This window comes from Asterias amurensis, chromosome 17 (assembly GCF_032118995.1).
Source record: "Asterias amurensis chromosome 17, ASM3211899v1".
In the NCBI taxonomy this organism is placed as follows: domain Eukaryota; kingdom Metazoa; phylum Echinodermata; class Asteroidea; order Forcipulatida; family Asteriidae; genus Asterias; species Asterias amurensis.
This window is the reverse complement of record NC_092664.1, coordinates 9,296,606-9,321,685: the sequence shown is the minus strand read 5'-3', so window position 1 is coordinate 9,321,685 and position 25,080 is coordinate 9,296,606. Positions and strand designations below refer to the sequence as shown.

General features: G+C 39.3%; 1 protein-coding gene across 3 annotated transcripts in view; it reads left to right on the top strand.

Moving 5' to 3' along the window:
• LOC139950051 (uncharacterized) overlaps positions 1-25,080 on the top strand; it is a 59,676-nt gene that overhangs the window by 11,171 nt on the left and 23,425 nt on the right. For all 3 annotated transcript variants that reach the window (XR_011787618.1, XM_071948679.1, XM_071948680.1), the window contains 5 exons: positions 9,645-10,108; positions 15,619-15,771; positions 16,811-16,971; positions 20,966-21,127; positions 23,162-23,276. Coding sequence is in view for 2 of the 3 variants with exons in the window: in XM_071948679.1 (XP_071804780.1) it covers positions 9,645-10,108; positions 15,619-15,771; positions 16,811-16,971; positions 20,966-21,127; positions 23,162-23,276 (1,055 nt within the window). In the remaining variant the exon portion in view is untranslated. The remainder of the gene's footprint in view (positions 1-9,644; positions 10,109-15,618; positions 15,772-16,810; positions 16,972-20,965; positions 21,128-23,161; positions 23,277-25,080) is intronic.

Here is a 25,080-nt window from a genome sequence, read left to right as displayed (position 1 = left end):
AATTCTCCCATTCAAATCAACTTGTAACGAAACTGAGGCTGGAAGGAAGAAACTGCATGGTGCATTTTTGTACAATGATTTATTAGCTTCTATTACTGTTATTGGGTGCAGGATACATGACCAAGATGTGTTGCCTGTTGTACATTCATTTAATAGCTTCCACTACTGTTATTGACACACATGAACAAGATGGCGGCATGATAAAGATGTACAATTTACCAAGACGCTAAAACAATTAACGTTCCAAGCGCGATTAAAGGTACTAGACACGTTTGGTTATTGTCAAAGACCAGTATTCTCACTTGTTGTATCACAAAATGACAAACCTGTGAAAATGTGGGCTCAATTGTAATTGGCCATCGAAATTTAAGAATTTACCAATTTCTTAAAAACTATGTTATAACTTTAGATGGAGCCGTTTCTAACAATGTATTATACAAGCAACATTTCTCCATTGCTCATTTCTAAGTCATTTGTATGCTAGTAATTATTTTGAGTAATTAAAAATAGTGTCCAGTGTCTTTCATTAAACTTTGTAAATATGTGCGACCTTTGAATGTTACATGACAATGGCACTTGTGGTTTTTTTTCTCCAAAATGTACGGGTGAACTATTTTTAAGATAGCACGTGTTTCATTCAAAAGTTGCCTTTCGGTGGCTCGGTTGCTTTTTTTTTGCCAGCCTTTTGAGCTTAAAACCACACAAGCTTGAAAACGAAATAGGCGCGTCTTAAAATAAGTAGAACGTGAAATACAGAGAATATTGATGTGACGTTATTTTGATAAATATGACAAATTTTCCAGTCTGGGAGACGTTCTCGTCCCCTCCCCAATAGTTACAATTTCACAGATCAATCATTTCATTTGTAAAGAGCCCAAGTGCAAAGCCCCCAAATTAGCTACAAATTTCACGGCGCGTCGACGGGTCCTTCAGAGTCAAGTCTATACAGTGGGCCGTGTCTGAGCGTCTAACCTCGGGCGGGCCGGCTGCCCAGCGCCCGCTCGGTCCTCACGAAGTCGGTCAATCAGAACGGGGCATGACATGTCAGCGCTATGTTTCCTTTCTATGTTCGACGACGTGGATATGCCTTGCCAAAATATAAATCAGAAAGCTATATGTTCAGACACGCGTTCTGTTTTATAGTTAAACACAATGCAATATTATTAAATGTATGGTGTGAAAAACTGAAATTATAGAACAAAGAAATTGCGAAAGTTATAAACAAAGGTATTTTTTGGCAAACTAATTCTCTCACCACACTGTGAAAGCTGGAAAATGAATGCATTGCACTTGGACGCCATCAACAGCGGGTATATTTCAAAGACTAACTTAAAGCCACTATCCACTATAGACAGCTTTGAATTCTTTCTCGAAAACTACGGAACTTCAGAGGGAGCCGTTTCTCACAATGTTTTATACTATCAACAGCTCTCCATTACTCGTTACCAATTAAGTTTTTATGCTAACAAATATTGTGAGTAATTACCAATAGTGTCCAGTGCCTTTAAGATAGGTTGGCGGTATACAGCACCATGTGAATAATATCTCTTTTTAGAAGCCCAGCTACCAGTTAACCACCCCAACCCCCTAAGGCAGTAAAGTAACATCAATCAACAGAGTCTTGTCAGTCTGAAATCTCTCTGTTTTTAATTTTGACACAGATTCCGCCGGGTCACAGTGACCCAAAAAGTGATAAAGCCTCGGGAACAGGTTTTTTTTGTTAGAGTGTGGGGTAGTTTGTTGTCGTTAGTAAATTTGGAAAATCACTCTTAAATGCACTGGGGGTGGATTTCACAAAGGTAGTCCTAACTTAGGACTAGTCCTAGGCAATGCTAAGAGATAGGACCAGTCCTAAGTTAGGATGAGTTACAGGTCCTAACTTAGGACCAGTCCTATCTCTTAGCATTGCTTAGGACTAGTCCTAAGTTAGGACTACCTTTGTGAAATCGACCCCCTGGTCACTTACTATTGGTAATTACTCAAGAAAATTGTTAGCATAAACACTTATTTGGTATTACAAGCAATGGAAAGTAATGTTGATAGTATAAATTATTGTGAGAAACGGCTTCCTCTGAAGTAACCAAGATTTTGAGAGAGAAAAAAACAATTTCTCACCAAAATAGTTTAATTGAGTTCGAACCTCAGCTTAGGTCTCGGATTCAAGAAAGCACGTTTGTGCAACAAGCGTTTTTTTCTTCTTCCATTATTCTCTCGCAACTTCGACGACCAATTGAGTTCAAATTTTCACAGATTGTTATTTTATGCATAAAATGTTGAGATATACCAAGAGAGAAGACTGGTCTTTGATAATTCCAATAGTGTCCAGTGCCTTTAAATGCTTGGTTTCATTTCAGTTTTCAGTGTCGTTTGACCTTTTTTATCAACGAAAGTTAATGTATTGCACTTTCTCTTAAGTTCAGGAATTGACTGGGGTCTACACTCCATTGAAAGACATAATAGCCCTATATTAATCAGTTAGAACTGTTTTGGTTGTCAGGTATTGTGATAAGAAACAATCATCAAAATAGAATAATAATATAACTTTCAACGATGCACGGTGAAGTGAAACAATAGACGAGCCTATATTACCAAGTTCAGAGATAATTGCTTTCCGTTTTAACAAAGGGCGACAACTGTAGAATATCAATCAACAGAAGCCAACAAAAACCGACATCATCATCGGTTTGTATTTTTAATGTTCTTGGAACAATACCCATTGTCTACTCCCCCCCCCCCCCCCCAAGAAAAGAAAAAAAGAAAGGAAAAAAAACAGCCGACGAGACGGCTCGGAATACATTAACCATTAACAATTTATAATTTTCCCAAAAATCTTTTATGCCATGTCATGTCCACAGCATTGCCGATAATATAGCTTGGCTACGGCCCAGTTGTGGAATAGAAAAGGGGTTTAGTTCTACAGAGGAGATATGGTTCAGATCTGAACATGCACTCATATCAATCAATATGCATAATTAAGAAGAGGGGAATTAGGTAGTGATCGTTTACAAAACCCCTGGGTTCTACTGACGAGTGAATCTTGTGCCTAATTAATTCCTTTGAACACCCCAACCGCACCCCCACCCACCCCCCCCCCCTCCAAAGCCTTGCCCTTTCACGACGAATGATCAGCTGTTGTTATATTTGAATGCAATTAAATAATAATTATGCTAAGTGGAAAATATGACATTCAGATCCGAGGGGGAACACAAAATGAGGTTTCGAAAAAAAACTGAACAATTGATTCTGGGAAACGTTTATTGGTGATGAGAGTGTTATTCCAACCATGACTAAAGTGTTGTCAGAGGGAATACGTTTAGTAATGACTTTTAACATTAATGACAATGAAAACTTACTTGTTAAAGGCAGTGGACACTATTGGTAGTTACTCAAAATAATTATTAGCATAAAACCTTTCTTGGTGACGAGTAATGGGGAAGGTTGATGGTATAAAACATTGTGAGAAACGGCTTACTCTGAAGTGACATAGTTTTCGAGAAAGAAGTCATTTTCAATGAATTTGATTTCAAGACCTCAGATTTAGAACTTGAGGTCTCGAAATCAACCATCTAAACGCACACAACTTCGTGTGACTAGGGTGTTTTCTTCTTTGACAATTACCTATAGTGTCCACTGCCTTTAATTTTAGTTTTTCCCCATGTATACACCGATGTGTGTTAGCACTGTATTCTCAGTACTTCTCCGATACCTGTGAAAAAAAATATATCACAGGCATGTTACTCGGGTAGGATTGGAAGCCACCACCCTTGCAATTCTAGAGCAGTGTCTTACCAACTAGTTACCGAGATTGCCCGGTAGCTAGAGGCAGTTTTGGCAGCGGGTACCGCAACGATATAATAGATGTTAAAAACTTACTTGTTTAGAAGCACAGCATTAGGTAGTGAAGAGTTTTGCGAGTCATTTCACATGTAAGTAAATTGGTAATTGGAAAGATAAATCATTTTTTTATCCCCCCAAAATTTGAATCTGAGAAACGTTACTGTCAGATACGTCTCTCGGAATGTGTATTCAAATTGCGGATTATTCTTCCTGCGTGGACATATTAATTCGCTCCGGATTCTCGGCAATATCTAAAACAAAAAACTCCACCATATTTTGAAATGCAATTTTCAAAGGCTAGTTGTATCGTATCTACCTGTATACATGATTAAAACAACCGAACGAATATTCAAAAACCAAAATATACGTTCCCTTTAATGGCACCGGCACACATTGGCATAAAAACTTACTATAACGAGCAATGGAGAGCTGTGTATAGTATACAACATTATTAGAAACGGCTCCTTCTGAACGTATTTTGGGGGGAAAAAAGTTATATCTCACTAAAATATTTGAACTCGAGACCTCAGCTGAGGTCTCGAATGCAAATGCATCTGAAAACGCACAACTTTTGCGACAAGGGTGTTATTTTCTTCCATATTATTCTCTCGCGACTTTGACGACCAATTGAGGTCGATTTTTGTTTTACATGTTTTTCATTTTATGCATATGTTGAGATACACCAGGTGAGAAGACTGGTCTTTGACAATTACCAAAGGTGTCTGTATGTCCTTTAAGTACAAACTCATGGAAAACGTGGAGCTGAGTCTCAAATGCATCCGGGACTTGCAATCCGGACTCAAAATACAAAACACATATTCCGACTCCAGACCGTCTATCAAATCTCGCCACTTCTCTGTATAAGCAATCGGAACCCGGAATCGAGATCCGTCTAATGTTATTGTTTGCTTTTGTGTCAACTAATAACAATTAGTAAATTAGGGACAATTGATGATATTATGCACACGTGCTCAATGCTCATGTGCACTTTTGTTTATTGAAGTTCAACAATAAAGTTAAATCCAAACTAGGTCAATGGCTCTCTTCTGCTCAGCAGATGGTAGATATTACTTATGTGTAATGATGACAATTTGACGAAAATTGATACATAGTCTCGTACTTTTTTTTTCCTCGAGCGTGTTAATGGCTACTTGATGGGCGGTGGATTAGGCATTTCTAACGGCGTGCAGCAGCGCAGCACGCGTGGTCGATTACTTGGGCGAGCTACCTTCCACACACGGCTGGTCATGCATGCCACACGACTGCAGCTGACAGGTTACACCTCGCAACATGGAGATTTTTTTTCTGCTATCTGTAAATCTTCTCGTTGAGTGCAACCCCATAGAAATGATAACGATCGAAAATGTGAAAAGATAATTGATTTTTTTAAGTGGAAGCTTATAGTTTGGTTTTCTTTGTTCTAGGGGTAACATTTTGTAAAATAGCCTTCAAATAACAGTACATTTGTAATTGTTCTGTGAAATGTTTCCGCGCGTCATTCTCTCGAATTTTCCGATTGCTTTATCTTTTCAAAGGGAAACGGTCCCAGCACCAGGACTGGGATGAAAACAGGTGGATGGTGGGGGGGGGGGGGGGTTAGGGTTAGGGTTAGGGTTAGGGTTAGGGGGGGGGGGTGATATTCGGATAAACCTACATGATTTAAACAATTATCTGAACTCCCTCTAGCTACCGGCAACTTCGGTAGTCTAGTTGGTAAGACACTGCTCTAGAATTGCAGGTCCTGGGTTCGGATACCACCCGAGTAATACGCATATGATTTGCTTTTTTTTTTTTTGTCAAATCGTTGATGTGACATTGGTAGTTTGGCTGGTGACCTTATTCTGGTATACATAGTTTTGTTGTGCTTAGCTACTCTTTGTGCTTAATTAAAGGCAGTGGACACTATTGGTAATTACTCAAAATAATTATTAGCACAAAACCTTACTTGGTAACGAGTAATGGGGAGAGGTTGATAGTAAACAACATTGTGAGAAACGGCTCTCTCTGAAGTGACATAGTTTTCGAGAAAGAAGTAATTTTCCACAAATTTGATTTCTAGACCTCAGATTTAGAATTTAAGGTCTCGAAATCAAGCATCTGAAAGCACACAACTTCGTGTGACACGGTGGTTTTGTCTTTCATTTTTATCTCGCAACTTCTACTACCAATTGAGCTCAAATCATTACCAAACCTGTACCTTCCCTTTAAACCTAGTTGTACTTAAACTGTTATCGCTCAGCAATGTTTTCCTGATCTGTGGGGGGACAGTAGTGGGATAAGACTGTCTAATTTATGTAATTTTCGGTAATTTGCTCTTTTATCTTGGGGTTTGATGGCAAGTTGTTTTCTGCTTTTTGTGTATCGTATTAACTACCGTTAAGGTCCATACGAGACCATAATTAATTATTTTTACTACGATTTTTTTGTCCAGTATCGATGCAGTTTAATATTACGTAATAAATAAATTCGATTTATTGTGTACGTACACGATAAGTTGTGTACGTACACGATAAGTTAAGTTATCATGTATGTACACGATCAGGGCCCAGTTTCATGGCTCTGCTTACCGCCGAATTCTGCGCTTACGATCACGATTCCCCGCTAACGTGCAAACGCCAAATTTCTGCGCTAGCCTTGTAAGCGTATAATGCCTAGCAACGTGGAGTACGCACGCGCAGAAGCCCAAATTCGCCGCTAACTCGTGAAACACGCTTGCCGTAAGCGTAGAATTCCCTGCTTCACCGTAAGCACCGATTCTGTGCTAACGGTAAGCAGAGCCATGAAATTGGGCCCAGATATAGGTTTTTGTTCACCTGACAGCATATGCGCTTCCGTAATACCCCGGGCTGTATTGACTTTTTGAATATGTGACCCAACCGCCTGTGACCATGGCTCAGAAAACAGTCATTGGCCAAAAAACACAAGCTGCATACTCAACGCGAGTTCTCATCGATTAAAAAAATTCATCACACAAAATATAAAAAAAAATGAAGTCTGGAATTTATTTAAATTATGAAAACATATGTTCATACTATAATAAACAAGTCATGAATTGTTATATCCCTACAATGGATCGCACCTGTTTGTTTTCGTTTAGCGGAAACAATAACCACACTGTTGTCATTGTGGACAGTTAATTCCCATTACAAACTATATGTGTTGTGTGTATATAACTTTTGTGTATTGGATTACCTGTCAGAATTCCATAATGACTTTTCCTCCTAAGTTGCAGGATAAAATAATGAAGTAATGTTTGATAGTGTATCAGCTGGAAGGGTCTTTACAAATTGGGTAATTGCCTGTATGATTGGCAAGATGTCGTTTAAAGGCAGTGGACTATTGGTAATTACTCAAAATAATTGTTAGAATAACAACTTAGTAACAAGCAATGGAGAGCTGGTATAAAATACTGTGAGAAACGGCTCCCTCTGAAGTAACGTATAGTTTTCGAGAAAGAAATATTTTTTCACTTAAAGGCAGTGGACACTATTGGTAATTACTCAAAATAATTGTTAGAATAACAACTTAGTAACAAGCAATGGAGAGCTGGTATATTGTGAGAAACGGCTCCCTGTGAAGTAACGTGTAGTTTTTGAGAAAGAAATAATTTTTCACTTAAAGGCAGTGGACACTATTGGTATATACTCAAAATAATTATTAGCATAAAACCTTACTTTGTAACAAGTAATGGGGAGCTGTTGATAGTATAAAACATTTTGAGAAACGGCTCCCTCTGAAGTAACGTAGTTTTGCGAGAAAGAAGTAATTTTCCTCTTAAATAATTATTTGAAATCCAGAAGTAAAGACTTCGTGTGACAAGGGTGTTTTTTCTTCCATTATTATCTCGCAACTTCGACAACCAGTTGAGCTCAAATGTTCATAGGTTTGTTATTTTGTGCATATGTTGAGATTTACCAGGTAAGCAGACTGGTCTTTGACAATTACCAAACGTTTCCAAATCCATGCAGTGCCTTTAACACACTTTGAATGACATTTCTATGGTATTGGCTTGTCATCAAAAGTTGTGGAAATTGCTGCCGCTGTTGTGTACCTTTCTTTATTTTCAAAACGATGTCTACAGTGTATTCATCCCATTCTGTGAATCGTGTATCAAGAAGTTTTACTTACAGACACCGGATACTTTTGGTAATATTATCAGAATGTATACATTATCATAACAACTGACTTTTATTGGTAACGAGCAATGGAGAGCTGTTGATAGTATAAAACACAGTGAGAAACGACTCCCTCTAAAGTATCATTAGATTTTGAGAAAGAGAAAATGTTTCACTCACTTATTTGAATCTGAGAACAACTTTTCGGTATCTGAAAAGCACATACAATTGTGCTATAAGTGTTTTTTTTTCTTTCATTATTCTCTTGCAACTTCGCTGATCAATTGAGCCCATAAATGTTCACAGATTTGTATGATGTTGATATACACCAAGAGTCTTTGACATACCGAACGTGCCCAGTGCCTTTATGCTTAGAAGGCAGTGGACACTATTGGTAATTGTCAAAGACTAGCCTTCACAATTGGTGTATCTCAACATATGCATAAAATAACAAACTTGTGAAAGTTTGAGCTCAATCGGTCATCGAACTTGCGAGATAATAATGAAAGAAAAGACACGTTGTGCGTTTAGATGGTTGATTTCGAGACCTCAAGTTCTAAATCCGAGGTCTCGAAATCAAATTCGTGGAAAATTACTTCTTTCTCGAAAACTATGGCACTTCAGAGGCAGCCGTTTCTCACAATGTTTCATACCATCAACCTCTCCCCATTACTCGTCACCAAGAAAGGTTTTATGCTAATAATTATTTTGAGTAATTACCAATAGTGTCCACTGCCTTTAACTCCATTGTGTTGGGATTTGAGGGAATGGTCGACTACTAGTTTGTCATATGGTGCTGGATATGTGGCATGTGTACAACGTGTAATCATTGTGTTTTGGTTAGGAATCTCTGGAATTCATTAGATGACTTTAGAATGGTCAATTTCTGTACAACAAAAGAGTGTTCATGAGTATGGAAACGTCTTCCTTCATGGGGGAGGTGGAACGCACAATCTGCCACATGTAGGGCATGAGGTATGAAATTGTTGTTGTGAAAGGTATTTAAAGGCAGTGGACACTATTGGTAATTACTCAAAATAATTATTAGCATAAAACCTCACTTGGTAACGAGTATTGGGGAGTTGTTGAAGGTATAAGGAAGAAGGAGAAAGAAGTAAATTTCCACGAATTTGACTTCGAAACCTCAGAATTAGATTTTGAGGTCTCGAAATCAAGCATTTGAAAGCACACGACCTCGTGTGACAAGGGTGTTTTTCTGTCATTATCTCGCAACTTCCACAACCAATTGAGCTCAAATTTTCACAGGTTTGTTATTTTATGCATATGTTAAGATACACCAAGTGAGAAGACTGGTCTTTAACAACATTTGAATGGGCATTTACGCACCAAAGACTTCCACCAACTTTCAACCGATTGCTATTTTCAATACATCTTTTGACACTATTGTTGGTTATAAGAAAGCCTGATTATTGAAAAGGCACTGGACACGTTAATTTGGTAATCGTCCAAGACCAACACTCTCACTTAGTGGATCCCAACATAATATGCATAACAAAATGTGTGTAAACTTTGGCTCAATTAGTCATCGAAGTTGCTAGAAAATTATGTTTACTACTCTTTCACCTATGCTCTCATCAAAACTCAACGAGGTATGTGCGTTTATCGTGTGATTTATACGTCTATAAAGTACTGACTTCGTTGATTTGATTTTTTTATATTTCTCAATTGCAGTTATCTCTACAAATGGCAGCCAGCTCGGCCCAAAACACCAGTCTCACTACAAAACCCCATCGGCACCAGCACGGGTGCACCCCGGGCCATGTTCCCAAGTCCCCCCTTCCCCCTTCTCGGACGGCAGTGTATCCGTGTCCCAATCCCGGTGCATCAGCTCCACCACCCGTACCAGAGCCCCCTGCCGGCGACCGCGCCTCTCATCGGTACCCCGTCGGGTCGAGAGCCCGGTCAGCAGACCGTTCTCGGAGTACCGTCCGCGGCAGGAAGTCCGAGGGTACCGCACCACCTTCACAATGTCCTGCCGTTCACCGGTGACATTCATCGGCCGCCTCTCTACAGCTTCACGCCGGCTGATTTGGACAACGTGCTGTATGGGTACGTGGGAGCATCGAGGATTCGCCAGGAGCCGTTCTGTGGCTTTAAGTGTGCACTGACTGACTTGCGATTCCAAGACACCACGGGTAAGGACCAAATTATTTGAAGTGGAACATTAGAGAAGATGCGATCTCATTATTTTCTTTACACATGGACCAATTTCATAAAGCTGTTAAGCAGAAAAAAGTACATGCAAAAATTTATTTGCTAAGCAAAATATATAGTGGGTCACCGCATAAACAATGCAAACATAATTGTATTTTGGATTGTATTCTATTTCTGCTAAGCACTGTGATAGCCAGTTTTTGTGCTTGCACGCTTTATGTTTGCTTTATGTTACATGCTTGGTATCTGAAAATAAAGTTATAATTAAGGATAAAATGCCTCGGTACCTTCAACTGGTGCCCTGCCCTTTCAAAAACGAAGCAAGCATAACAGGCCTGTTATTGACACTTGTCATGCCATGGCCCAAATCTAGCTTTGGTAGTTATCAGAGTCTCACGTGGTCTATCCCAACCAAATGCATAAATTCACAAATCTGTGAATTTGTTGCCTGTTTTTTGGTAATCGAAATCGCAAGAAAACAACGAAAGAAAACACTCTTATTGCAAAGTTTGTTGTGCTTTTAGATGCCAGAGAAAGCCTTCAAGCATGAAGTCTCTCTCAGACTCGAAACTTCTAGTGAGGAAATCGCCACTTACTAAAAAGAAAACTTACTTTAAGTTCAGAGGGAGTCGTGTCTGACAATGTTTATACTACCATAAACTCTCCATTGCTCGAATACCAACATGCTAGTAGGTTTTGAGTAATTACAAAACGTGTTCAGTGCCTTTAAATCACTCTCTTAATGTAAAAGAGTGAAAAAGCACTCTTTGAAGAGCCATATGAAGGACAACTCTTTTTCGAGTGGTCTTCCACTTTTTGCATCTTTTTGAGTGATTTTTTCACTCTGTCCTGGAGTGAAACCCCTCTAAAAGAGTGAAATAACCACCACTCTTTTTGAAGAGCCATATGGAGGACAGCTCGAAATGTAAAGAGTGGTGTTTGTCACTCTTTTACATAAAGCGAGCATGATTACATTGGGTGCGTTCGTTTAGCTTCCCCGGGTCGACCCCGGTGTGTGGCGTTTTCTTTTTCCAGGACGAATTTGTGCAGATAATTACCCACGTTCGTCCTATAAAAAAAAAACCGCCACACACCGGGGTCGACCCAGGGAAGCTAAACAAGGCACCCACAGATTCTCTCAGCAAAACACAGAGCCCTTCTTTCCTGAACTCGAAATTGTTTTTACCAGCCCCCCCCCCCCCACCCCCACCTCCCCCCCCCCCAAAAAAAAAAAACCTCGTACAAAACACATAGGAATTTTTTAACAACATGTCTATTAAGTACACACAAGGTACAGAACAAGAAGCGTGTTTGTGCATAATGACAGTAACGATAAATAATGAGGGCAAAACTATGGGTTGGCTTAAACCGCACAAGTGCAGGGCACCCATTATTGGCGTATTGGTGTTATAAATGACGAACATTAGTGTCCTATGGGACACTATGGAGTTAGACTACAATGCCCACAGCTATCTTAAATCATCTGTACCCATCTTTCCACAACAATGACTCCAAATCTTCAAGGGGTGGGGAGTTGTTTAGGTTTTTTTTTCTAATCACAAAAACACGAATTGTCGTTTCAACGTTATAATCCTTTCGCTTCATTGAAAAGCCATTTTGCTCTTTTTGAAAATGATGAGCACGGAGCGGGGCAGCTCTGGTGGTCCAGTGCACCGGGTGTTTTGCTCTTCAACCCCGGGGGGCAAACCCCCTTGATGTATTCCCCAACCGACTTTGGGCATGCCGTGAACAGTTTTAATAAAGTGGTTTCTTTTTAAGCCATGCATTAACAACCCACTCAGTATCCAGTGTTGTGATGATCTTCCTTGTTTTGTTGTGCCTGTAGACCGTTATCATGCTGCATCCATCTTCGTCATGATCCTCGCATCGAATAACAAATCATGAATGCTAATAATCATTTAGCAAACAGGAACCAGACTATTTTGTTCTTCTAACCTCGGTTTGGTAACATTGATATCAATGGGAACATTGTCAAGATGTCTGCACCATGGTAAAGGTCTACTCGATGGGGCTGCGTGTAAACTACAGTTTTTCATCACTGTGTATACTTTGCATTCCAATGAAAAAAAACCCAATATCTCCAAAAAATAACACAGACCCTGATGAACATTTCGACAATATAACACAGACCCTGATGAACATTTCGACAATATACAGACCTCGAAGTCAGTGGACCGATTCCTGTGATGAATCGTCACCAAAATCAAATTAGTTCCTTACCTTGAATTGGGAAAATGAAGAAACACAGAGGAGGACTACCCAATTATTTTCGAGATAATGGGAAATAATCTAGAAGGGATAATGCCAAGAGGACACGTTAGTAACGCAAATAATGAATGATGTCTGCTATATGCTTTAATTAGTAGGGATGATGGGTCTAGAGAGGGGATGAGGGTCTAACCAAACCAAAAGAATATAGTACAGTAAGCTGATTGAAGGCAAGATATGTATTTTTGATATGTTATTTTTTTTTTAGTGCCACCTTACAATAATTATGCCATGGCACATTAAAGGGGCAATGTGCCTTCATTTAAGTCTGTTTCCTCAAAACCGGAGTACCTTAAAGGAACACGTTGTCTTGGATCGGACGAGTTGGTCTTAAAAAAAACATTTTAAACCGTTTGTTATGAAATGCATATCGTTAGTAAGATATTTTAAAAGTAGAATATAATAATCCACACAAGTATCACTCGAAATTGCACGGTTTGCCTTTTACGTCGCGAACTAGCACGGTCGGCAATTTTATGGAGTCAACATTTTGACTGCACAAAATGGCCGACCGTGTTTCTTCGCAACGTATATTTGAAAGGAAAACTGTGCAATTTCGTGGCATGATTGTGTTGATCATTATATTCTACTTTGGAATTATCTATCTTACCAATGCATCTCAAAACAAACGCTTTCCAAAGACCAACTCGACCGATCCAAGGTCCTTTAAAGACACTGGACACTATTGGTAATTGGTAATAATTGTCTTCTCACTTGGTGTATCTCAACATTGAGCTCAATTGGTCGTCAAAGTTGCGAGATAATAATGAAAGAAAAAACACCCTTGTCACACGAAGTTGTGTGCTTGATTTCGAGACCTCAATTTCTAAATCTGAGGTCTCGAAATCAAATTCATGGAAAGATTACTTCTTTCTCGAAAACTACATTGGGAGCGGTTTATCACAATGTATTGTACCATCAACATCTCCCCACAATTCGAGTAATTACCAATAGTGTGTACTGCCTTTAAACTTGTTTCCGGGAACGTGTACCTTTTTATTTTTGGAACCGATTGTTTTTAATTTTTGCAGTTGTTATTATAACCTGTGAAGAAAACAAAATCATTTCAAAGGGTTGTCGCGTTGTTTAGATACCGCCGAAGCTCGGGAGTGAATAATGTTCCACTTGGGAAGAATAATCTCTTCGGTAACGCGTCTTACATTAAAGGAACACGTTGCCTTGGATCGGACGAGTTGGTCTATTAAAAGCGTTTGTAACCGTTTGTTATAAAATGCATATGGATAGAAAGATGTTTTAAAAGTAGAATACAATTATCCACACAAGTATCTCTCAAAATTGCACGGTTTTCACTATATGTCGCGAACTAACACGGTCGGCCATTTATGGGAGTCATAAATTTGACTCCCATAAATGGCCGACCGTGTTAGTCGACGAGGTAAAAGGAAAACCAAGCAATTTCGAGTAATACTGGTGTGGATCATTATATTCTACTTTTAAAATATCTTTCTAATCATAACAAACGGTTGAAAACGACTTTTTAAAGACCAACTCGACCGATCCAAGGCAGCGTGTTCCTTTAAAATTTTGGGGTAAGTGATACTGATGTTTTTTTCAACGTCCGTAGTACTTTGAAGTGAAATTATTCTCAAAATGCTGTTAGTCAAAGCTGCGGTATAGGCTTCTAACCAATAAAGTTTCTTATTATTAATTTTAAGTTACGTGATAACCAAACGTACACCTTCCCATTCGTCGTGCATGCAAACTATGTTTTCAATCTTCGATATCAGTCTTCGAAGCAATGCATCCTTAGTCCAGTAACGAAAGTACCCATGGTTTGTTTCCCTCGGGAGGGCAAGTTTCCCTGAAATGTGTGGCCATTGCTCCAAGCTGTTCATTTTGCAGTTCACGATTAATGCCCCCCCCCCCCCCTAGAAAAAAAATATGTTTGCAAATTACCTCAACAGGTGCCTAACAATAGCCAATTCGCCCACTTACGCATGTTAGGGATGGGTCAGACAATGGGGTACAGGGTATACAGTTAATGACAAATACACCCCTCCGGCTAAGCGAGTTAAGCACATCCCAAAGAAACCATTCAGAACGCGAAAAACACTCCACAGAAATCAGTTTAGGGACAGAGGCTGTAGAACCGGTTCAAAGTAAAAAAAGGCGAAGAATAAAACCCTTAAAAGAATCACCACTTAAGTGTTGTTAGCGCTTTGGTAAACAGTTTTTAAGGAGGTAGTGATGAGCATCCTTTTATTCCCTTGGGAAAAGTTTGTTAGAAGATAAGTGCGGGTTTAACTAGCGGCATGCGGTAAGGGTGTTTAAAAAGAAAAGTTGAATGCCTTTTTTTGTTGTTGTCAACAGGGCCATAGTGAAGGGCGAATACACCATGTTTAGAATTGGAATAATTGGATTATATGGATTGTGTTGAAAATCACGGGAGGAAAAAATAGCAACTCGAAGAAACTATGAGGGTTAGAATGTTTGTTCTGCGCTTGTGTTTCCTCTTCTTACCTGAAGCCAAAACGAAGTGGTAGAGCTGTTTATGAAAGGGGTGCACTTGTAGGGTGTCACAGTGCCTTTTGCCGTCCTTTTTTCAACAAGTCCCCCCTACAAAACGTGAAAAGTACGGGACCTTTCAGCTTATTAAAGGTCTTTGTTGACACCTACAATTCTGTTGTCATTATCTTTTTTAGTGTCAAACCCAGTCTGCAATGTGCCAGTTTTTTGGGTGAGGTAAGAGGGGGGGGGGGGGGGAGGGGGGGCTGACATTTTGCACAGGAGATGGACTATAGCCCTCTTTCGATCGTCAACGCTGACGGTGGTTTGACACGAATTGAATTTAACACATTAATTGTGTATAATATAGGGATACTTTAATATAGGCCATTTGGAATAATCAATGTACACAGTTTTTTTGTCCTTTTCTCTTCTCGAAATTGTGGGTGGTGTGTTAAATGAACCACTTGAAAATCGAAATTCAGTTTATAATTCAGATATGGTACAAACAAAGAATAAACAAACATTTTTTAGGGGTGAACAGTGGCCCCAATTTAGTTCAATTTAGCCCCCCGTGCCTTATGTGGAGACGGCCAACATGTCATTTGTCAGTTTCAACTCAGGGTTGCATTAGAGTGGATGCCTTGAAAAAATAAAATAAATTCACCCCAACAAAGTCTAGGCTACTTTTACTAATCAATCATTGATGATGTTAATTTTATTTTATTTGTTTCAGATAGGAGAGGTAGATCAGTTTTTGCTCTACCGCCCCCATCGGACGATGCTGGGAAGAGCAACCAAGAGACAACTGACAACGAGAGGGCGCCCTCTGAGAAGACCACTCCTCGACGTCCGTCGTTGGACATCGAGACCGTCAGTCATCCAGAAGGTAAACGAGACAAGTGACTTTTGTTTTCGATAAAAAAAAGGTGTTCGACCACAAGAGATTAATTCTTGACGAAAAACAATGAGGTTAATAAGGAAATCAATGTGTGGTGAAGAGGTTTTCAACTATAGTGGTTTAAACCCAAGGAGGCCTGGTTCTTGATAATTTAACTCGACGAAACCCAACGAGGCCTGGTTCTTGATAATTTTACCGAGACGAAGTCGAGGTAAACTCTCAAGAACCAGGCCTCGGCGAGTTTAAACCACTTGAAAGCCGATTCAACACACTTTGATTCCCATTCATAAATACCTTTTCGGTCAAAGAACATCAACACTTTTTGGTCAAAAAGTAAAATAAATGCAAACATTGTAATTGTTCAATGATTTATTTCAACACAACACCCCTCCAGCTATGAAATGGTAAGGCCCTCGGGTAAACAACTCATTATGGGAATGCTGTGTGCGTCGCGCGTATCGCGTGATGTGGCACAACTGTTTCAGCCGTTGCTCTCAACCAATAGGAATGAAGAAACTGTCTTATAAGCACAGGTGCAAGCTCGCGGGTCACGCCCATGTTTCAACACTTTTTACTGGTCACAAACAAAGGTTTATACACACCCACGTGACGCGCTCTCCACCAATAGGAATAGCGAAACTGTCTGAGGTATTTATGAATAATATTTAACACCATTTATTGATCTGCTTAGGAAGTAGAGAGGCACATCAATTTGAATCTTCACCGACTCTTAATCCCTTTTTGAAACACGGCTTCGGCTCTAGATTCGGCTTAGGCTAGCTTGGCCCCGCGGTTGTTTTGAAAAATTGCACGTGCTTTGCGTACGTGCTCAAGGCTTCAGACGACGGACGCAGAAGCCGAATCCAAAGCTGAAGCCGCGCTCAGGTTGTTTCTAATAGGCAATACCAAAATGGATGTTCTTTATCCCAATGCAAATTTCCATCTATTAAACAACTACTTTATCAGACGCAATTAAGAAAAACAACTTCAACTTTTAAAGGTTCATATACCACTTGTTTTTCCGTAGGTATTTCTATTACACAGACTGTCGTTGGTGGCGCACCTCACTACAGCGTGTTCTGTCAGAGCACCATGATACCAAAGGGGTCGCGCTTTGGTCCCTTCACTGGTCGCATCATTCACCCGAGTGAGATCAAGAACAATGACGACACAAGCTTCATGTGGGAGGTAAATAATTCTTACTATTTAATGTATCATCACCAATACGCCATTTGCGAGTTAGACTTCAATAATAATACCTGGTACAATACAATTTCAATTCAGTTCAATCCAATCTTTTATTTCGGTAATGCCCTCAATAACACATTATTGGTTGTTTTGTTCCATAATACTTAACAGTGACAGTTCTAAACAGTGGCGTGCTTGATCACAAGCTACCACTTCAATTTGAAATCCTTTAGACTAGTAATACAGTTGTTATCTCAAATGATTCGGGGCAAGGCAAAGCGTAGGTATACCATGGAGGTAGAAACCTCCATGGTATAAACGATGTGACCTCTGACGTCACACGAAAACCATAACATGATTCGCGCTCATACCGGCGGGCAAAACCTTTGTGTTTTGGCAGCCAGCTAGAAAGTGTACGCAATCTTACTATGACTACGCAACTCAGTGCCCGGCGAAACATGACGTATATAGTGTTTTGTCAACAGAGGGCGGTTTGAATGTAAACATAGGTCACATCGTCTATAACAACCTTCAGATAAGCAAACCATTGGTACCATTGTGCAATACACATTCATTCAGAATTTGTGGATGGGGGTTCACCGAAAAAGCGTGCCCCTAATCATGTGACATAGCAACTGTCTCTATAGATTTTTCAAATTTAAAGTGGTAACTTGTGATCGAGCACGTCATTGTAACAGACAAATTATTCAAAATTAACACGCACATGGCTTAATAATGTGTGTTCTTCTCATGGTTCTTCTTCTTTCTTTTTTCATTCTTGGGTTCTTATTATTGATCTTTTGATTCACGGCGAGCTGTGTACAAACTATATAATATGACTTTTGAATTATCCTCATTCAGCCCACAGTGGGTGCGTTCGTTTAGCTCCCCCGGGTCGACCCCGGTGTGTGGCGGGTTTTTTTTTCCAGGACGAACGTGTGCAGATAATTGACCACGTTCGTCCTGGAAAAAAAACCCGCCACACATCGGGGTCGACCCAGGGAAGCTAAACGAACGCACCCATTAGTTACCCCAATAGGGGACGGAATCTTCGGCAGGCAGATTTCACTGTAACACCACCATACGTTTTTCCCCTGCTCAAGCTACGTTGTTGGTTTTTCAGTAACTTTTTAATTCAATTAAGTTCAATTCATTGATTTTGTTGTCCTAAAATGGAATTTTTGTTTAGTCTAACATGCCCATAACAGTAACAATTATTTATACAAAAATACAGAATAAAAAATTATGCCAAAGGTGGCGCTGTTTAGATCCGCCGATCTCGTTGCATACTTTTGTACGCACCTAGCGTTTTTTAATCTGTCAGTTAGTGACCACGGTTGAACACAAGAGGGCGGGCTGGTCGTTTCACGCATTACCGCAGCGCCGATACAACGCGTGAACACATGACTGCCGAAATCAAACCCCGCTTGATATGATAATGCCATAAATAACACCTTGTCGCCCGCTCCACAGCACACCCTAAGGCGAGAGAGCACATTCGCGTGAAAACACACGGGACTTGAAGGTATCTGCCGTACAAAAAAAAAAGACAAAAAAAAAAAAAAGACCGAGGGGTTTCATGGTGGACCGAGGTCATGAGTAACAGCTCTACCCGACGAAGCACGCGACGAACGGGGAGAGCCCTACGGCGTGCTGCGGCGCGGTGCTCATAAAAAATTCACCGCTAGAAAAATAATCCAGTAATCACTCAAGGACAAAATGAACGGGAAGAGATAGGCCGAGAGACCTAGGAAGAGAGTGAGTGTTGGCCCTGGCATTGACATCAGTGTATCTTCACGTTAGAAGTATTGCGTCTACGTGTTTTTAACCTGCTTAAAGGCACTGGGCACTTTTGGTAATTACTCAACAACAACAACACATCGGTGTAATACAAAACACAGTGTCCACATATTTACATTAAACTAACACGGTTTGAAGATAATGATAGTAGAAAGCTTACCGAAAAATATTACTTGCTGAGGTGCTGTAGTTTTTGAAAATGAGTAAAAACAATGCCATGAAAATTTGTTTGTATGCTGAAATAATTTCCGTGTCTCGTCTTAATACACAAGGGTAAAAACAAATATTAATCTGAAAGCTATACTGATGATTATGAAGTTTATAGTAGAACCATTGTTTATGTGAGGCAATTCTTCACAAATCAAGAAATATTCTGAAAACTACCTAACAAATACGCAAGGCACTGGACACTATTGGTAACTAGTCAAAATAATTGTTAGCACCACAATTTTCTTGGTAACGAGCAATACTGTGAGAAACGGCTCCCTCTGAAGTAACGAGAAAGAGGTAATTGCTCAATAAAAACATTAAAAGACTTCAGCTGAAGTCTTTTAATATACATCTGAACAAAAGCGCAAAATCCGCTAAAATAATATAAAGACGCAGACATATTTTTTTATTTTATTTTTATTTTTATAATAATAATATTTATTCGGGCAATCACATTTTACAAGCACTAAAAATATTTAAGCACAAAGTAAAACGAAGTAAAACAACAGTGGGGTGCCCAGGAGAGCATAAAAGTTAAAAAATAACTATCGCCAAAAGGCGTATGTCTCCTAAATCAGACTGATAAATAATTATTTATACATGCACTGTGTCCCGCACACGTCACTGGGTCTGTCCCAATATCGCTAAGCACCCATTCGTGCGGAAAATAAAGCTTTTAAAATTAAATATATGTTGTTTTATAAATGAAATGGATCGTCGCAGTGCTCACATTAAAAAAAGGAAATGAAGTAATTTAGAGTGCTTGATATCGCCAATCTGGAGCAAGCATCGTTTTAGGGCAAACGACCGGAGCTCCGGGTGTGTAACGAGCGGGTCTTCTGTCGATGAATCACGGCTAACTAAAGAGCGACCTAACACCTCCATGACAGGGTTCAGGTCGTGGACGGAGGGAAGTGGAGTCAAGAAAAACAAGCAATATTTACAGAATCATTAGGGTCTTAGTTAGTCGAGCGGAAATCATTATAGTAATATAGTTTTTTGATGATAGTGTCACACTTATTATCTGTCGAGAAAAAAAAAATGGTTTCGTGAATACCAGCAGCAAATTTCATGTCCGGTGTAATTTTATTTTGAACTAAATCTGAACAAAATTACATGTTTTACTGACGTCGAGGTCACTTGAGCTTTTATTTGTTAACTTGTTTGGGTGCGTTCGATAAGCTCACCCCCTGGGTGACCTTGGTCGACCAGGGTGCGTTTGAATAGCTTTGACGCCACTTGCGGAGTTGATCCCTTGGGGCTGACCGATGTGCATGACGTTACGAAGAAAAACTCTCTCAATGGCAACCATTGTTTGTACTTTAGCGGGACATTATCGGTAGGTTTGTCAAAGACCAGTCTTCTCACCTGGTGTATCACAACATATGCATTAAATAACAAACCTGTGAAAATCTGAGCTCGATCGGTCGTCAGAGTTGCGAGATAACTATGATAGAAAAAACACCCTTGTCACACAAAGTTGTGTGCTTCAGATGCTTGATTTCGAGACCTCAAATTCTAAATATGAGGTCTCGAAATCAAATTCGTGGAAAATTACTTCTTTCTCGAAAACTACGTCAATTCAGAAGGAGCCGTTACTCACAATGTTTTATTTTATCAACCTTTCTCCATTACTCGTAATCAAGAAAGGTTTTATGATAATAATTATTTTGAGTAATTACCAATAGTGTCTACTGCCTTTAACCCCTACAACAGCGACTTTGTAAGCAGTTAGCATTTTTGCATTCAAAGACGTGTACTGTTGTATCAAAACTTTGTTTGCCTACTTTCCGCAGACCGGTTTAAAACAAACCCAGAGAAAGTCACGTATTCAATTGTGTGTTTTTTTTTCAACATTTGGAATGAATAGCATTTCAAGATGTTTTACACGTCCGATTAATAGCCCTCAGCCAAAAAACATCTTCTGGAAGATAATTATAATGACGGTAACTAATGTAAATCCTTAAAAATCTGTCTTCCGTAGATTTTTCACGACGGCAAGTTGAGCCACTTTGTCGACGGGCGTAACGGAACGAGCAACTGGCTCTGTTTCGTCAACTGCGCACGCCACGCCAAAGAGCAGAACCTCATTGCCTCGCAGTGTGGAGAATTTATCTACTACGAAGCGTGTAAAGATATACCAAGGGTAAGGAGATCTTTGGGCCGCACCCCACTAAATAATAATAATGTTAATTTTAATAATAATAATATTAAGAAATAATATAATAGTATTAAGTTTTTATATAGCGCTTTTCACTCTCGAAGGGTGTCCCAAAGCGCTTCAAATTAGTACCCTTGCTGTCGATTTCACCAAACTCTTCCTAACTTAGGATTAATCTTAGGACTTATGACGAGTTACGTTCCGTATCCAAAGACGTTAGGAGACATTGAACCCATCCTAAGTTAGGAGGAGTTACTCGTCCTAACTCGAGATGGGATTAATCCTAGCATCTCAGCTCCCTGGGGAAGCCTTGTGCAGCCTTGATACAGCCTTGTGCAACAAATGCGCTACTCGGCTAAATCTATAACAAGAACAATCTCTACCCTCACACAGGTACCCCTTTACCCCTGGGTGAAAAGAAGCAATTAGGGACACAAGTGTCGCGACCGGGTTCTGAACCCACACCCTGCTGAACAAAATTAGCTGAACTTGAATTCGGCGCTCTTATCTGCTCGTCCACAACACCCCACTTAATAAACTCCCATAGCATACAGTGCAAAATGTTGTTCAGATTTGTATTGACCTTTTCGCTTGTTTTTCCCTGATTTGTTTTATTCTTGTCTAAAGATTTTTTGTTTATTGCCACACCAATTGAGTTAAATTAATTTGAGTTTTTATGTGCATTTTATTTTTTTATTTAGGGGAGTGGCTGAACTATTCAACCTATTTTTTTGTTTATAACCTTTTGCCTTCTATTTAATTATTATTATTGTATTTTTTTATTTTATTAACTTATTTTATTTATTTATTAATTCATCTTTTGTGCCGCGAGGACAGTTTTTTTAATAAAACATTTTATCATTTATCAATCTGTCTATATAATTATTTAAAAACACGAACAATATTTAGAAGTCTCACAGCTTCTTACAGTAAAAGGGAAAATTATTCATTGACTCTTGAACTTTAATCCTCTGCTCCATTTCATGGGGAGTCCATGGGCCCCGCGGCCGTCGAGTTATTCCCCTCCAATCCCAAACACCCCCACTATACTCTAGTGTAATATGTTTTCCAAACATCCGATCATTAGTCTTGAAATGTCCCTATTCCTCTCAGCAAATAATACCAATTGCTAGGGCCCATTATCATCAAACATTCATCAAGTAGGAAGTCAACAACCCCGTGCCACAATAATGGGCCCATTTTTATTTAACACTGAAACATTTTAATTTTTTTTTTAGGGGGGGCTCTTAAATCGGTCTAATTAGAACAGGTTGTAAGCCTACAACAAACTATAATGAGATCGCGCACTGCGAATCATTATAGTCTATAAACTTTAAAAACGTCTTCCTTATCATAGGCCTATGCCTGTCATAACACACTGTTTCAAACGCTTGCAGACCAACTCGCCTTATCCCAGGCAACGTGTCCCTTTAATTAGCAATAAAGCAGTGCCTATATTAGGCCAAAAAAAAAGAAAAAAAAAAAAGTTGATCGTCCCGCCCGCATCCTTTTTTTGGGCCGCACTTTTTTTTTACTATTTACTATTTTTCGATTTTTGTAACAAGAAAAAAGTTTGTTTTTATTTTTATTTTTTAAATCCATCTTTTCAAAAGGACTGGCCTAGGAGTTTCTTCCAAATCTAACTTCATGCTCTCGAACACTAATGTAACCGTCTGTTTCATAAAACAATATTAGTAAATACTTATCAGCAAATCTTTTTAGTGTTATCCAACCCTGTTAGTGTTTAGTGTTAACACAGGTCCTCATGCAACTAATAGGTATAAATAAGTTTGCCGTTGATTCAAACTGAAGAATTGGTGGCCTGTTTGATTTGAAATACTTAGCTGCCATCTTGAAAAAAAAATAGTAAATAGTAAATAGTAAGGCCCTCATCCTCCACTTTTTAGTAAAATCCGGACGATCAACTGGTATTTTTTTTTATTTGGCCTTATATATATAATATGTCATGGGGACACCCCTAATTCTCGAAATAACCCTCTGGTAATGTTTTGTCTGAAGGGAACGGAGTTATTGGTTTGGTACGGCGACAGCTACCGGCAGTTCATGGGTATCCCATTGGCTCTGAAGGGAATGACGCTAAGCAAGAGCCCTGCGGCAAAGGAAGACCTACAGAGTAAGTCACCGTACAGTAACTGTACACGATGAATCATGACATAATTTATGGATGCATTTTAGTCTAGTAGTCTAAATCACTCTCTTCACCACGCGGGATTTTGGCGCATATGAGCCACATGTCTTTATACACCGGTAATTTTAAACAGAGACTGGTGCCTATATAGTTATGCCCAATTCACTGCGCGGGATTTAGGCAAATATAAGCCACATATTAAAGGCAGTGGACACTATTGGTAATTGTCAAAGACTTCACAGTTGGTGTATCTCAACACATGCATAAAATAACAAACCTGTGAAAATTTGAGCTCAATTGGTCATCGAAGTTGCGAGATAATAGTGAAAGAAAAAACACCCTTGTCACACGAAGTTGTGTGCGTTTAGATGGTTGATTTCGAGACATCAAGTTCTAAATCTGAGGTCTCGAAATCAAATTCGTGGAAAAATTACTTCGTTCTCGGAAACTATGGCACTTCCGAGGGAGCCGTTTCTCACAATGTTTTATACCATCAACCTCTCCCCATTACTCGTCACCAAGAAAGGTTATATGCTAATAATTATTTTGAGTAATTACCAATAGTGTCCACTGCCTTCAACCTTGTTAAAAAGTCCCAATTACTTGCTTCAGCACACAGATTTTTACACATTATATCAGCCTTATTATATAGACCATGTGAACTTTGTTGACAGTAAGTGTTGACCTTGTACTTGATTATTCTGGCAGGCGAGATACTACATTGGTCCTATGGGAAAGTTTTTAACATTTTCTGTCATAACTTCCACATAAAACCAAGAGTTGTGAAAGTAAAAGCTTGACAAGTTGATAAGAATTAGACAGTGCAATCTCCATTTAATATAAGATTTTATGTTTTCTTCCATTGAGCTGTGTACAAATCGTGCCTGCAGGAAGTCGAGGCTCTGTGGCTCTTATGTTAAAGCCAGTGGACACTATTGGTAAATGTCAAAGACTAGTCTTCACATTTTGTGTATCTCAACATATGCATAAAATAACAAACCTGTGAAAATTTGAGCTCAATCGGTCGTCGAAGTTGCGAGATATTAATGAAAGAAAAAACACCATTGTCACACGAAGTTGTGTGCTTTCTGATGCTTGATTTCGAGACCTCAAATTCTAAACTTGAGGTCTCGAAATCAAATTCGTGGAAAATCACTTCTTTCTCGGAAACTACGTCACTTCAGAGGGAGCCGTTTCTCACATTGTTTTATACTATCAACCTCTCCCCATTACTCATTACCAAGTGAGGTTTTGTTATGATAATTATTTTGAGTAATTACCAATAGTGTCCACTGCCTTTAAACATGTGATGTCACAGGTCACATCGTCTATACACCGGTCATTTTAAACAGAGATTGGTCTTTATTGTCCAAATCACTGGCTTCACCACGCGGGATTTGGCACATAATATTAGCATTTTTATACCGCTGGTAATTTTGGTCTCGTCCCAATCAGTCGTTTTCACCGCGCGGGATTTCGGCACATTACATTAGCCTTATATTAGTACATACACCGGTAATTTTAACAGAGACTGCATCCCCTCTACTAATACTCAGTAACTAGGGTAATTTGTACAGGCATTTTGGATGTCTTTGGAGGTCAACCTTCGGCAGCACAAGAAGACATTCTCCAAGCAGGGCCCAATTTCATAGAGCTGCTAAGCACAAAAATGTGCTTAGCATGAAATTTCTTCCTTGATAAAAACAGGATTACCAACAAAATTTCAATTTGTTGCATATTGCTTGTTACTGGTACTCAGCTGTTGTTTGCTCATCCTGAAAATCATGTG